The 17073-nt window shown below is 32.3% G+C and overlaps 1 protein-coding gene across 1 annotated transcript in view; it reads right to left on the bottom strand.

Annotated features, from left to right (window-relative positions):
- The window catches only part of LOC149080685 (uncharacterized), a 195542-nt gene that overhangs the window by 161555 nt on the left and 16914 nt on the right, over positions 1-17073 (bottom strand). The window contains exon 3 of the mRNA XM_089239898.1: positions 6323-6379. Within this exon, the coding sequence (XP_089096024.1) occupies positions 6323-6379 (57 nt within the window). The remainder of the gene's footprint in view (positions 1-6322; positions 6380-17073) is intronic.

Genomic DNA, 17073 nt, shown 5'->3' with positions numbered 1-17073 from the left:
GCGCTCAAAAAACATAAATGAAAGTGTTCTGGGCTCGTGACGCCTTATTTTCTGCGACAAAATGATTCGACATATACAGAAGCTGAAGCCCATCGTCGTCTAAATGAAACTTCTTTGTCAGTTTCTTTGCTTGAACTGGATGCAACGATATCCATTATGTATGCAAGAGGTGCAAAAAACTTCCTACTGAATTCATTGCGGTCGTCGAGATTTGGGGGGTCCTCTATTTTTTCCCCAAACAATGACAAGATATCGTTTCAAAGAAATTTTGAAATTCATGTGATTCGATCTGACCAATTTTCTCTTGCATGTTCACTATGGATTTCATTCATAGAATACAGTGCGACTTGCTACAAATCAGGGCCCAATCTAACTGTGGACGAACAACTTCTACCCTCAAAAGCAAGATGTCCATTTACACAGTATATCCCAAGTAAGCCAGACAAATTTGGGATAAAATTCTGGCTTCTTGCCTGCGTTGATTCCAAATATATTCTGAATGGACAGAAAATCAGTTTCGATTACACTGGGACAGATAACACCAGACCAGCAAATCAACTTGCCTATGAACATGTAATTCGATCAGTCAAACCTTATCTAGGAGAACGTCGAAACAAAACAACAGATGATTATTTTACATCACTGAGATTATGTGCATTTTTGAAAAGGACAAGCTTGGTTGGGACCATTCAAAAAGACCGTCGTGAGGTACCTCCAACTGCAAAAACAGGAACACAGGATCTATACTCGCGATAGTATTCAAAACTGGAACTGATATCACGCTGACATCTTATCAGAGAAAAAAAAAATTAAAAATGTTCTAGTTCTGAGTTCACTTCATACTGATGTAACTATCAACGAAAACGTGAAAAAGACCCCAGAAACAGTTGCCTACAATAACGAAAACGTGAAAAAGACCCCAGAAACAGTTGCCTACAATAACGAAATTAAATATGGAGTCGACATCGTGGATCAAATGGTGCGATTATACATTAATAAGAATGGAAGTCGTCGCTGGTCAATGCATGTTTTCGGAAAAAAATTACGAACCTCAACAGATCCTTTTTCACGAGAGCGAAAGGGGAAACGTTTCCGGAAAAAAATGGCGAAAATTCTGTGAAATTTTAATTCGAAGAAATTGTAATATTTTATACCGCCCCTCAACAGATCCTTTTTCACGAGAGCGAAAGGGGAAACGTTTCCGGAAAAAAATGGCGAAAATTCTGTGAAATTTTAATTCGAAGAAATTGTAATATTTTATACCGCCCCTCAACAGATCCTTTTTCACGAGAGCGAAAGGGGAAACGTTTCCGGAAAAAAATGGCGAAAATTCTGTGAAATTTTAATTCGAAGAAATTGTAATATTTTATACCGCCCCTCAACAGATCCTTTTTCACGAGAGCGAAAGGGGAAACGTTTCCGGAAAAAAATGGCGAAAATTCTGTGAAATTTTAATTCGAAGAAATTGTAATATTTTATACCGCCCCTCAACAGATCCTTTTTCACGAGAGCGAAAGAGAAACGTTTCCGGGAAAAAATGACGAAAATTCTGCGAAATTTTAATTGGAAGAAATTGTAATATTTTATACCGCCCCTGAACAGATCCTTTTTCACGAGAGCGAAAGGGGAAACTTTTCCGGGAAAAAATGGCGACAATTCTGCGACATTCTAATTCGATGAAATTGTAATATTTTATACCGTCCCTCAACAGATCCTTTTTCACGAGAGCGAGAGGGAAACGTTTCCGGGAAAAAATGACGAAAATTCTGCGAAATTTTAATTCGAAGAAATTGTAATATCTTATACCGCCCCTCAACTGATCCTTTTGCACGAGAGCAAAAGGGAAACGTTTCCGGGAAAAAATGACGAAAATTCTGCGAAATTTTAATTCGAAGAAATTGTAATATTTTATACCGCCCCTCAACAGATCCTTTTTCACGAGAGCGAAAGAGAAACGTTTCCGGGAAAAAATGACGAAAATTCTGCGAAATTTTAATTCGAAGAAATTGTAATATTTTATACCGCCCCTCAACAGATCCTTTTTCACGAGAGCGAAAGAGAAACGTTTCCGGGAAAAAATGACGAAAATTCTGCGAAATTTTAATTCGAAGAAATTGTAATATCTTATACCGCCCCTCAACTGATCCTTTTGCACGAGAGCAAAAGGGAAACGTTTCCGGGAAAAAATGACGAAAATTCTGCGAAATTTTAATTCGAAGAAATTGCAATATTTTATACCGCCCCTCAACAGATCCTTTTTCACGAGAGCGAAAGAGAAACGTTTCCGTGAAAAAATGACGAAAATTCTGTGAAATTTTAATTCGAAGAAATTGTAATATTTTATACCGCCCCTCAACAGATCCTTTTTCACGAGAGCGAAAGAGAAACGTTTCCGGGAAAAAATGACGAAAATTCTGCGAAATTTTAATTGGAAGAAATTGTAATATTTTATACCGCCCCTGAACAGATCCTTTTTCACGAGAGCGAAAGGGGAAACTTTTCCGGGAAAAAATGGCGACGATTCTGCGACATTCTAATTCGATGAAATTGTAATATTTTATACCGTCCCTCAACAGATCCTTTTTCACGAGAGCGAGAGGGAAACGTTTCCGGGAAAAAATGACGAAAATTCTGCGAAATTTTAATTCGAAGAAATTGTAATATTTTATACCGCCCCTCAACAGATCCTTTTTCACGAGAGCGAAAGAGAAACGTTTCCGTGAAAAAATGACGAAAATTCTGCGAAATTTTAATTCGAAGAAATTGTAATATTTTATACCGCCCCTCAACAGATCCTTTTTCACGAGAGCGAAAGAGAAACGTTTCCGGGAAAAAATGACGAAAATTCTGCGAAATTTTAATTTTATGTAATATTTTATACCGCCCCTAAAGAGATTTGTTGGAAGAAGATATTTCATACTTTGCCTGGATTGTGTTTAGGCATTCTATAGAATGACTAGTGATTCTATAGAATGCCTAGGCAAAGTATAGAATAAAACCGGTATTTCATACTTTGCCTGAAACGACCAGGCATTCTATACAATGCCTAGGCATTCTATAGAATGCCTGCATTTCATACTTTGCCGGTAACATATATATTGTTTATAATTTGTGTTAATTGCATTTTTAATGGGGTTGCTGTATTTTTGAAACATGACATCCATATTTTCATAGGCATCTTTTTATCAGCCACCTCGTTGGGCATTTTGCCTGTTGTGGCGTTGTATTTGTATTTGTATAGACTGGGACCTACAAACAATTTATTGTCCATTCTGAACAGCAGATTTTTTTTATACTCGCCAAGAGGTTGGTGCGCTAACCCCTCAATGGGGGACTCCCTGTGGTAGCAATCTTTTTCTGCAATCATGCTGCCGTTTCTATTGTACCTCTGTGTCAGGAAAGTTTCTGACAAGGACGAACCAGGTATTGAAGTCACGACAACTCTAAACATCCTTTGGTACTTAAGGAGAGTATCTTATCGACCTGAGCTACCGCACACTTTCTAATTATGAAAATGTCAACCATTATTTACTCTTAAGTACTTGTATTAATTGATCATAAAATGTACGACTTATTTTTCCTCTCTAGATGTTCTTTGTCTCTTTCAGTAGCTCAATGTTTGTCTAAGCACATCCTTCAGTTAGTGAATTTGTGTAATTCAAGCTCACTTCTATATTATTGCAATAGGATTCTATTTTCAGCTTCATGTTTTACTTCTAGAGAAATTCACCCTGACATAACCTTTGCACAGAAAGGGATAGGTATGCACCACACAATAAAATATAAGTAAATTGTTAATTTATGCCAAAAATTAAAATTTAATTTTTTCAAATTAGTTTGTTGTGATAAGATTTACACCAATATTCGGCCAAATACCTAAGCACTATTCAGCCTAACTGAATATTTGGCAAAAGAACAGATAAATACTGAATAGCAGCCGAATATTCATCCCATCTCTAGTTGATGGCGGCAAAGATCACAGATAAATAGTATTTTCAGAAAATTTTTCCAATGCATTGACTTGTTTTTGGAAAGAAGGGCAAAATGACTAAGTATTTGCATTCAGGTTTGATTGTAGATGTATTATTAATATGTAATTAGAAAATTATCTTCAGCAGACCAATACTGCACATTGTATCTATCATGCTTTCACAATGGGAATCCTGATAAGGTGCCTACATTTTCAAGGACAAAAATCAAGCATGGAAACTTGTCAGGAAAAAAACCAAAAATCAAGCCCTATAAAAATCCAAAAATCAATTACTAAAAAAATCTGACTTTCTTACTTTTTCTTGACTTTGTGATCATTTTGTGATTTTATGATGGTAGACACTTTGTTTTTCTACGTGATGAAATATAAGAAAAGACGTGTTGCCACTTTGCCAGCAGCAAAGAAAACAATGGCATTTTCAAGAAATCTTAATAGTCAAGTTCTATCAACCAAGTTCAATTTATCCACCAATCAGCGTTTAAGCTAGATAAAAAATTCCTTTAGCAAAAAATTGAAAATGGGGAAAAAAGCTTTAGCAAAATGCTAAAATGTTAATGATGGATGTCTTCTCGTTTCTTACCTCCTGTATGCATTTTTGTGAAAGTGGCTACTACTTCTTTCACATTTTGCAAAAAATGTGACCGTAGCTTCAACCCTGCCACCAAGTAAGAATTTCAAGAGAGCATTCACTATTGTAACCATAAATGAAAATTTTTAAGTAAATCTGTTTACCGTAATTGTTAAGAATTGCTCTCTTGAAAGAATGAGAATTTCTTTTTCCCTCATAAGGAAAAACATTTTTATCACACAGGTTCAATATTGGAAAATAAACCAAATTAAAATTTTGCCTATATAAACAAGACTCAAGATCACATCTAAGAGTAAGCTAAGCAATATTAACCAAATCTGTGCTACAATATTCTTTGAAAAGACTAACAAGGGATTTATTAAAATCATAGTAATTCTACATAACTATTACAGTAAAACTTCTTTTAACGGCCACCTCTGAACAACAATAATCTCTAAACAATGGCCACGTTTTGTGAGAACCAAACCCATCGCATAGACTTAATATTACAGGTAACTTCCGAACAAAGGCCACCTTGGACATTGGAGTTATGGAAAAAGAAATGCATATCGTTAAGAGAAATAGAATTTTCAAAGGAGTTTTTCCCCGAACTCTATAGGGAAAGAATTATGTAAGCTTTCTTTTCCTGAGTATAAATGCTATGTGGGTACACACACACAGGCATTGGGGATGGGAAAAGAGCCACTTGAATGATCTTTAAATGTATCCCGAGTCAGTTAAGTGTTCTGTAAATGTACTGCAGGTCACTGACATGATCTAGGAAGTACCGCTTAGTTCATACTCAAAAAATTATGTTTCAGATCCTAGGACACCTCAGACAACTTACGTGAGGGCCACATTTGGTCCGCACGTAATGGGTTGAGCATGTATGGTCTAGTTGATCACACACGTGGGTTGGAAATACATAACAATTTGAGGGTTGCTGGTACATCGTCTTGGTCCAGATTAGTTTTTCTCGCCAAGTCGTTTCTGTTGTGCTCTACTTCAGCACTGCAGGCCTACATTTCAGGATGGCATAATAGCGCAGTAGATTGATTAACAGAGCTGCAACTAGATGCCTGGTTAGCTGGGACAAGCACACATTTTGTCACCCTATTGCAACGGTTCTCAACCTTTTCTGACTCGCGGAGCCCTTTTTAGTGTATAATTTCTATGGCGGAGCCCTGTTTAACTTGAGGAGCCCTTTTTAGAATATTATTTATATGGCGGTACCCTTTACGGCTCTTTTTTTTTTGCTTGCTTATCACATTTATGGATTAATTTTATTATCTTCGAGTGGCCGTGGAGCCCCTGGGAAGTGCACACGGAGCCCCAAGAGTTCCGCAGAGCACCGGTTGAGAACCGCTACCCTATTGTAATGTTGAAGGGGAGTTTGAAGGGTAAAATTTGTACCCCTTTTCGTCCGCACCTGGGACACTAGACCCACCTGATCCCTTCTAGTTGCAGCCCTTAACTCATCAATTATTATAATATTAGCATCAATATAATCATACATTGTAATGTAATCAATTATAGAAAGGATTATCATTTTACATATTACATAGATTGGCAATTTTTTTAGAAATAAAACGGTCATCCCCAATAGCGACTACATTTTCACAGTCCTGTTAGTGGCCGTTGTTGGGAGGTTTTACTGTATGTGGTTATCTACATTTTAACTTATGCATGCATCTATATACATAGCACACAAAAGTTTTAATTTGAAACTTCATAAACTTCTATGAAAACAGATTCATACTTACGTTGGTGCTAATCATTTCACCCAGCACTGGCCAATCAGTGGAATTGCTTAGCTCTTTCTTCATCCCAGAAAAAAAATGAAGTTGAACATAAAAATTTCAATTTCAAAAAAAGATAGTTATTCAAAACATTTATTTAAAAGCATTACAAAATAAAATGCAGTATTCAAGATTTGTTTTTTAAAGCAATACAAAAAGATAAGTATTTATATAAAACTAGCATACACGCATGTCTTGATAAATCAAAAAAAAAAAAAAAAAAACTAAAGGTGTCAGATTTTTAAAAGCCATATGACAATTTTTTTAGTGTAAAGTTTTTAGGTGGAAATACGAAAATTTTAATAAAATATGTTACTGTCATAATCATCACTCATCTTTTAATTACAGATAAGACTTTCAATTAAAGAATATTTGGACAAATAATATTCATTAAATAACTGTCATAAAGTCACCCCTGCTTACAGTATAAATTTGTGAAAATCATATTTTCCACTATTATAGTCTACATTTTGACTCCTACTTTACTATCTTCCTCTCTGATCGCAGAAATAACATTGGCTTCTGATTCAGAGTCTGTGTCAAAGCAACTGTTATTCGATTCTGTGTACACAACAGACTCTGCATCACTTTTGCATGATGAATCATATGTTTGAATATTTTGATGAGAGTTATTTTTGGCACTCTTGTGCTAGGTACAGGTGGTGCTAGGATGTTTGCACCTGATGAACTCTGTAAATCCAACAGAGATGTTCCCAGGAGTCACATTGATTCTTCTGTTTGTCTGCCTTTTTTCTGTCAATTCCGTTCTCTAATTTGGGTGCTCTATAAAGTCATTTCCATTTTCTCTCTCTTGAACACACATCCACTTAATTAATTTAGAACTTCTCCATTCAGCGGGTGTATTCCAGCTTTTCTAAATACGGATGACAGGTGGGTCATTCCATGTCAAATCACCCAGCCATGACACCCATAGTCTCAGATTTCAATGATTTTTTTTTTATTTGTTGCATTCACCATCCTTATTAATCGTGTGAAATATTATTTGCATATCTCTAAAACTTTTTGAGAAAAAAAATGTTGAAATTTATGAAAAACTGATGCAGATGACTTTTCCGAGGCTCAATTTTTAAGCAGCATTGTTTGAGAAAATAAATCATACCTTTTTCAATTTTCAATACATTCAAGTGAAATTTTCACTAAAGTGTTCACAAAAACATACAGAATATGAATAAAAATAATTCATACACTTACATTTGAAATTTACATGCAAAAAAATTATGTAAACTTTGTTTTTGAGGAATTTTTCGTTAGAAAAAATACAATTTTTCAAACATATTTTTAGACCAGAGGCACAGCAGTTACCAAAACAACTTTTATTTTAAATTTCTCCTAAATATATGAAGTAAAATACTGGAGAAAAAAAATAATGGTTTTTTGACCGTTAATATGTTTATTCTGGCTCGCAACACAAAATTCATCGAAATAAGACTGGATCGTTCCAATTTCAAATCATTCAACTAGATACTGAAATGCAACACATCATCTCAGATTCCAATTATTATTTTTTGTTTATTGCTTCTACCATGCTTGTTGACCATGCAAAGTTTCATGTACATATCTCAAAAACTTTTTGAGAAAAAAAAATGTTTTCTAACCTCACGAATGACGTCTCTTAGGCTAACCCCATTCAAGCAATATTATTTGTGAAAATATATCATAACTTTGCAGATTTTCAATATATACAAATGAAATTGCCACTAAAATGCTCACAAAAAAATGCAGATTATGAATAGAAAAAATGTAAACCTTAGAGGGAAAAAGTAATTTAAATTTAATTTTTTTGTTATTTTTTTTTATTTTTAACACAATTTTTTAAACACTTTTTTTTGGATGCACAGCATGAATTTTCAATTTTATATAAATTTAATCCTATTAATATATTAAGAAGACTAGAAAAGTAAACATTATTTTGACAGTTAATACATTTGAGTAACAAAACAATTGTACTTATATGACTACATTAATTATATTTGTACATTTTGAATTAATATAATGATTCATGCTTAGTAAAAAGAAATTTATATTTTATTTTTCATGTACGCTTATACATTTATTACAGTATTCATTAAATTAAGTTTCATGAGTAGTTAATGCAATAATTCAAAACAATTAATAAATTTTAAAATTCTAGGATTAAATGAATTCATGAAATAATTAGAAATGTTAATGTAATGTGTCAAATGGGAGTTGGTGAAAAAAAAAGGTTTTGGGGGAATAAAATAATTTTTCAAATTAAACCTTCATGTTCAGATTCTTAGAAGTGTTCAAATTCCAAATAATTAATTTCACTTTTAATTGATCTATAAATATTTCTTATGATGCAACAAAGACGAACTTTTGCAATCTGATATATTTTTGCATAAAGAATTATTTTGTATTTGATAAATCCAGATAATATTAATCATATATATAGATTAATTTTTGAAGTTTTTTAACATGCTTAATTATAAAGTTATTTTACCACAACAGTGTTAAATTTTTTTTTAATTACTTTGATTTTTACAGCATATATTTTAATAAACATATATTTAATGTATATGATAAATATGAAATGGTTATACTTGTGTGAAAAAAAATCGACATTATAATATTTAACACAAGCCTCTATATATTTTTCCCAAGAAATAATTTAAAATTGCTGATAAAAAGCCAGAATATGAGGCATTAAATCACAAAGAATGAAATAATTATCAGCTACAACCTAATTGTTGTAGCTGAGGCAGATGGAAGAAAGTAGAATTGAAAACCTAAGGTATATAATGCCTGGTGGTGATATATTAGATGTGATGTTTCTTGTTGTGATGATGGTTGTGAAAAATATTAGCAGCTTCTGTGAAGATATGAACTATGGCACACTGGCCTTTGTCCTTCAGAGGGCAGCTGGTGTTTTATTTAATTATAAGACTTTATCATCCCAGCAGGTGGTGATAAAGTCACTGCTGCTGCTTCATTGCGAAAACTAAAACAAAAGTGTTAGAACTAAACTGCCCCCCCCCCCCATCCAATGATGCAAGTCTCAATTATGATCTTGCTGAAGATAGAGAATGTGCTCCATAAAGTAGCCTACTCCAGGGTTAGCAAATTTTTCTTATGATAAAACAATTTCCATTTGAGCTAAATATTTTATATCATCATTTTGGAATTCAAAGTAAAATGTCAGAAAAGACACTTGAAATTTATAGTGTTGGAAAAAAAACTCTATCTGACTGTCATAAAAAGTGTTATGCAAAGTGTAAAATCTGTTACCCATTACATCATTGGACATCAATATTGAGGAGTGGAGCAAGTTCTGAACATTTATCTACTGTGTGTTTAAGCATCATAGAGCTTTTTTCTCAAAGTATGAAATATATCCGGAAGCATGCTTTAATCCTTTAAAATCTCATAAGAAAAAAATAAAAGGTTTAAGGATAGTAAACTTGTATTTTTTATGTATAAATGAAATAAATGGTTGTACAAAATCAATTCCAGGGCAAAAAATATGCCATGCCTGTAGAGACAGTGAATATAAACAACAATAAATTAAATGAAGAAACTGAATACTGTGAAGAGATGAACAGTGATAGTAATGTAGAGAAGTAACTTGGAAAAATGTCAATTATTAAACAAGAAGCACTTGAAGAAATGAATTAATCTCTACAGAACATAGAAGAGTCACCAATTAAACTTCATAGGGTAGCTCCACAGTGCAAGTCAAACAATGCCAAAAGAAAAGTTGAATATGCTTGCAACACTTTAAAATCAAATGTTTGTAAAGTTTTTGAAGAATTACCAGAAAATGAATCTCAAAGCACACTTAATGAAGATATTAAACAGAAAGCAAATATGAATATTTTGATAAAGTTAATTAGAAATAAGACCCTATTAAGTTAAGATAAAATAAATAATAGAGATAGATAATTTACCCATCACAACAAGGGGAAAACTGCAAATTTTAAGTCTGGCCCCTGCTTTAAGAAAGGGGAACAAAGAAAAAAATCTGAAGAGTTCAATGTCACTGAATATGCCGTGAGAAAAGCAGGAGAGCTTTTGTAAATGGCTTTTTTTTAAAAATTAAATTTCAACGATTTTTTTTGCAATCTAATTTTTTAATGCAAAGGTTTAAATTTTCTTTCCTAGTCATAATCTGCATTTTTTTGTGAGCATTTTAGTGGCAATTTCATTTGTATATATTGAAAATCTGCAAAGTTATGATATATTTTTACAAATAATATTGCTTGAATGGGGTTAGCCTAAGAGACGTCATTCGTGAGGTTAGAAAACATTTTTTTTTTCTCAAAAAGTTTTTGAGATATGTACATGAAACTTTGCATGGTCAACAAGCATGGTAGAAGCAATAAACAAAAAATAATAATTGGAATCTGAGATGATGTGTTGCATTTCAGTATCTAGTTGAATGATTTGAAATTGGAACGATCCAGTCTTATTTCGATGAATTTTGTGTTGCGAGCCAGAATAAACATATTAACGGTCAAAAAACCATTATTTTTTTTCTCCAGTATTTTACTTCATATATTTAAGAGAAATTTAAAATAAAAGTTGTTTTGGTAACTGCTGTGCCTCTGGTCTAAAAATATGTTTGAAAAATTGTATTTTTTCTAACGAAAAATTCCTCAAAAACAAAGTTTACATAATTTTTTTGCATGTAAATTTCAAATGTAAGTGTATGAATTATTTTTATTCATATTCCGTATGTTTTTGTGAACGCTTTAGTGAAAATTTCACTTGAATATATTGAAAATTGAAAAAGGTATGATTTATTTTCTCAAACAATGCCGCTTAAAAATTGAGCCTCGGAAAAGTCATCTGCATCAGTTTTTCAGAAATTTCAACATTTTTTTTCTCAAAAAGTTTTAGAGATATGCAAATAATATTTCACACGGTTAATAAGGATGGTGAATGCAACAAATAAAAAAAAAATCATTGAAATCTGAGACTATGGGTGTCATTTTGGCATTTTGCCGGGTGATTTGAAATGGAATGACCCAGGTTTTTAAAGTGACATTTTGTCACACTATGCTGAACCACACTTCTGCCAGTCACACACATTTTACTGAAAAATGCAAGCAAATAAAACACATACAAAAATACTTCTTTCACTGAATTATGATAAATCACGTATTCAAATATATTTACTTTGAAATCCACAGCTGCTCTATATTTCATACACCAGCACAAAGTTTAAACACTTTACTGAAAACTACTCAATGTGCATAAACTAAAATAGCTTTACAATACGGTTCCAGCCTTTGTGCTTGCACTTCTGAGTCACCAACAGAACACACTCTGCTGAAATATTTTCTCTCGACACTGCTTTGGAAACCAGGCAAATTTTAAAGTGTGTTGTGGGGCATATGTGTCACAAAGTAACCCTGGTTTACCAAAGTTTTTTAAACATTGACAAATTTTTTTTTTTTTGTTATAAGGTTATTTGATCATTTTTGTCGCACCATGGTCATTTTCTGCATACGAGGGCTAATTAGACTCTGGGACCTACAATTTATTGCCGATTCCAAACGGCAGACTTGCTTTTTTTATACTCTTCGAGGGGTTGGTACACTAACCCCTCGATGGGGGACTCCTTGCGGTAGCAATTTTTTCCTGTGGTCTTGTTGCCGTTTTTGTTGTGCCCTGTGTCAGGAAATTTTTCTGACAAGGAAGAACAGGGTATCTAACTCGCGACACCTCTAAACATCCTTTGGCACTTTATTTTTGGCATCCTTACAAGCATTTTATCGGCCTGGGCTACAGCGCTCATTTGTTATAAGGTGCTGGAAAAAAGTTTGAGGACAACCGAAAAACTGCTATATGGGTCATTCAAAAAAAGAAAAGTACATTCCATATTTTTGAAATGAAAAATTTAAAATTGAATTTTCAAAATAAAATTGATCTCAAATTATAGTCAATGACTGGAAGTTTAATATTTCATAAATATTTTTCACTTTTATTTTGTAATAATATTTAATTTTGTAATAATATTTAATTTTGTAATAATATTTAATTTTGTAATAATATTTAATTTTGTAATAATATTTAATTTTGTAATAATATTTAATTTTGTAATAATATTTAATTTTGTAATAATATTTAATTTTGTAATATTTAATTTTTTATGCCTGATTTCATGTGCCTGAAAATCATGGATTTTGTCCACTCTGTTACAAAAACAAATATTGCTATAAAAATTATTTCCGCTGTTTTGTCTCTTAAAATAATGAAATCAGCTTATTTCTTACAAATATGCTAAAAAAAAGGCAGTTTAAATTTTTTTTTACTTTTTTCTGTTGTTTTGATGGTTTTTCATGATTTTTTCGAAATAGCAAATGGAAAAGTTTATTTTTTACATATATTTTAAGTAGCCTACTTAAAATCAAAACTTTTTATTTCTGACAGACAATGGATTGGTAATTTATAATTTAACATCTTAGTTTGAAGTGTTCTTAAATTTTTCTGCCTGTGAACTGCAAAAATGTTTTCTGTTTATATCAATGTTTAACTCAGAGGAAGATATTTCAAATATTCTAAATAGACCATGCAAATAAACTTTTATTTTCTCAAAAATTATATACAAAATGTGGTAGGTGACACAGAGAATCCTCTGTAACCTTTGAAATGAGCAAATTCAAAAAACTTTTTTATATTTTGAAGCATATCTCTATGCACTATCACTTGATGTTGATATAGATGAGAAAAAAAAATATTTATAATAATAATGTAACAGTGGACATCGAACAGAGAAAAATCTGGTGCTAAAGACAATTTGAATATCAAGTCATTTTGTAGAAGTCAAATCCAAAATTGTTGATTAAGCATTAAAAGTAAACCTTTCAATAAGCTTAAAAGTGTTATCAGAAGGGAAATTTTACAAAAAAATAGTTGTTCATAAGAAAAAAATTTTATTGTCAGTTTTATTTATCTATAGCATATATATAAAATGTGATTCAAAATTTTTGAAAAAAAATTTTCCAGATTTACACCACCGTCTCTTTGTTTAACATTTTTTTGAAGCTGGGACAGCCAGATTTTACATACAATGATTTTTTACAAAAATTAGATACCATCTGAAACAAATTAAGAAATGCCATGACAGAGAATTAAATGAAGTACTAGAAAAAAATTAACATTACTACCAGAGAGCTCTGAAATTTTGTAAAAAAAATTACAAAGTCTCGGACACGGTTAATACACTTTTTTGGGAATGACCCTTATCTTGAAAACTTGTGCTTGTATAGGTGCATGAACATTTTAGCGTGACAACTACAAAAGTGGAACTAAACATTTTCCACTGAAAATAATCTTGATGAGTGTTGCACTTTTTCAGGAGAAAATTATTAAAATTATATTAAAGGTCAAAACCTGGAAAAAAAGTATAATGACAATTAAAAATTATGTGCAAAATTTTTGTTTTAATCAGAAGACACCTTTTTTCTGGTGTATTACCCTGGTGTATTATCTCACAGGAGCTTTCACTTTTGCTTTTTTTTCCCCTAAGCAGCAACAGTAGCCTAGCGACTTCAAAATCATGCTAGGGGCAGGTGGTCTTATAATTCAATGAAAAGTCATCTGCCCCTAAAGGACAAAGGCTAGTGTACCAGTAGTTACGTTAACCCACAGGCATTTTAATTTTCTTTCCCATAAGAAACAGCACATCTCATACTGTATATCACCACCAGGCTTAATATTCAATAGTTTTTCTTAAATACTTTCAGCATCAACCCCAGTTAATCAAGGTTCTACTGATGAAAGATAACACGTGTCCGCAAAAAAAAACTTTTTTCAGCCACATGGAATATTTTTGGTGATTTGCATGTTTTTTTTGGGTTGCTGAAACCGAAAATAACCTGTTTTTCTCCATCATGTACAGATATCTAGCAGACTAGAGTTGGCTTTTTATTAAAACATACTGGTAAAGAAAGAAAGGCAAAGAAAGGGTGCATTTATTAAGATAGGTAATGAGAACATGAAACAGTTTTAGCATTTCTATTAGTTTGCAGTGTTGAAAATGGGGAACTTTTTTTATTCTCTTAAATGCTTCTTCTGCTAGGATTTCATTGCTTTGTATGTTCAGTTTCCTACTTAAGCACTCAACTACAGCCATAACTATTTTTCTCATAAAGTAGAGCCAATACGGCAAAACCAACGACAGATTCGGAGAATCAGGGCCCCCAATATAACCCTAAAAAAAGCATTGAATTATCTTTGGCAATGATTTACTATATTTGTTTATAGTGCACTGTTTCAAGGTGATTTGTGTGCTATGTACTACCATTGAAATTTAATTTTCACTTTATCGCAAAAACCAGACAATTGATTTTTTAAATTATTCTTCCAGTAATTAGCATCCTAAAAACTATAAGAACCACTATTTTTTAGAAAGTTTTTTCGTTGCAGATCTGTGTAATCAGCTGTATACAGGGTGATAATGATGAAAGTTCTGATTCTGGTCAGAATGACTTAAAAATTTGCATGGATAATCCTGAAGCAATAGAATTTTCTTTGGCGGAAAAAAACCCTTTAAAACATATCAGTAGATGATGCTGTACCTGGCCAGCACTATAATCAATTTTGTGTAACCACATTTCGGCACTTCAACAGCATCTGTGTGTGAATAGCACAACTCTTATCAAGATGCACATTGCAACACCAGCAAAGCAGCTGCTGAAGAACCATTTTGACAATAACATGATGACACGACACCTGGCCGAGATGTTCACCTGAACGCTTCAATAATCCTTGCAACTTCTGACTTTAAGGATACCCCAAAATGTTATGTGCAGTGGTCGGATTGCAAATTTTGGTGAATTGGAAGCACATCCAAATCATTACGACACTTTGATTTGTTGATGAACAAGCATTTTTGCACTTCTACCTCATAGCCAGAACACAATTTGTGAACAACATATTTAACATTCCTGCTGTAAGTTGTAGTTATTTATTTATTGACTTTTTTTATGTTCCCATGAATTATGAAATCATGAAATGCTAGTTGAATTATAATTTTGCCCTGACTGGGGGGGGGGGGGAGAGGATACAATTTCCATTCTGTGAACAAATTTCCCACGTGTAGAATGAGTACAGCGTCGTCTATTTTATGTTTTTAAGTATTTCCCCCTTTGCCATGCAAAATTCTATTGTTTCAGGAATATTCAAGCAAATTTTCAGTTCAATATGACTAGTGGTTCTTATTTGACAGTATTTTGAAATCCGAACTTTAGTTATAATCACCCTGTATATCGTAAATCATTGCTAATTTAATCTGCATTGCTTATACTTCATTTAAACACATTGTATTTGCCTAGTTTTTAATCACAGTTTTTGCAAAATAGCTTTCTAATCAAGCATATTAAAAGTAACTGAAGGAAAAGTCTTTATTACATGAAAATGCTTAATAACAAAGAATTTCCAAACTCAAAATAATTTCTTTTTCTTAAGGTATAATTGAATTGTGAAAGTTGGTTTCAGTTAAAATATAAGAAATATTTATAGATGAATTAATATGAGAAGTGTTAATTACAATAAACATTTTATTTTATTTAATTATTAGAAGTTTGAATGATTTTCAGAAATTTTGTTTTTAATGTGAATTCTATTTAACCACCTGCCCGTGCCACACGGGCATCCGCTTCTTCCGGAAATTGATTTGCCTCTGCAGCAATTGAACAGCATAGGCATCATAATTTTTATCCCTAGAGGGCGCTAATGAAAAGTCAACATTTAACTAAATCTGCACAAACGGTATGGCTTCATGCAGCAGCAATATAATGACATCTAAATATATAATCTATCTGAAAACTAGAATATTTTATGTGTAAAAACATTAAAAAATTTTCAAAAGCTCTTATCTGTGCAATTTCAAAAAAAAGGTATTGAGTGAATCAAAATTTTAAGATTTTTAAATTAAAAAGTTAAGTATACAATTTTCTGTAATTGCCTATTATTCCTAGATATATACATATAAATGGAATAAAAAACCTGACATTTTCTGTGCAGAAAAAATTAGAAACCCATCAGGAAAGCGGTTAAACTGGTTTAAACCAAAAAACTTTTTTTAAAAACTCTGACAGAAACATTAATCTGATGAAACAAAAACTGTCTAAAAGTTGTGAGAGATGCCTCAAAAAATAGAAATTCTGCCAAAACTGTGTATGCCTTCATTCCCAAGATATAGCTCTGTGTCATTACATAGGCCAGTGATATTTAAAACCATCGCATCAATCTAAATTGCTTTTCATCAAAGAAAACATCCTCATCCTACTAGGCACCGAAAGATATATGCTGTTTGGCAGATTCACGTTTCTATCTGCACTATTTTATAAGGGAGTTTTCATTTCAGTTTTGCACACTAGACATTTGAATTTTTTTTTAATCACATTAGACACAGTTTGATGTGTGTGTGCAAGGCAAGTTGTATTCCTACTGGAATTACACCAGAGAATTTTTTTTCATTTAAAAACTGTGAATAATAGTCTTTTTCTGACAAATGTACGAGAAAAAAAAACATTTTGGAGCAAGCTTTTAGTCCATAATTGTCTGGCCCATTTATAAAACTTTTACTATATATGACAGTCTTCAATCTCTTTAAATTCTTCCTGCCATCTCATTACCAGGCATCAAAGTTTCTTTGAGAGCAAATATTTAGCATTTTCAATGTCCAAATATGTTGTCTTTGGCATCTTTCACTTTCAGAAAAAAAA

The sequence above is a fragment of the Pholcus phalangioides genome, unplaced genomic scaffold, assembly GCF_987345545.1.
Source record: "Pholcus phalangioides strain wild (caught in Gottingen) unplaced genomic scaffold, Ppha-v1.0 ptg000011l_1, whole genome shotgun sequence".
Classification (NCBI taxonomy): Eukaryota; Metazoa; Arthropoda; class Arachnida; order Araneae; family Pholcidae; genus Pholcus; species Pholcus phalangioides.
Note: the sequence above shows the minus strand (reverse complement) of the source record. Positions and strands in the feature narration are given on the sequence as shown.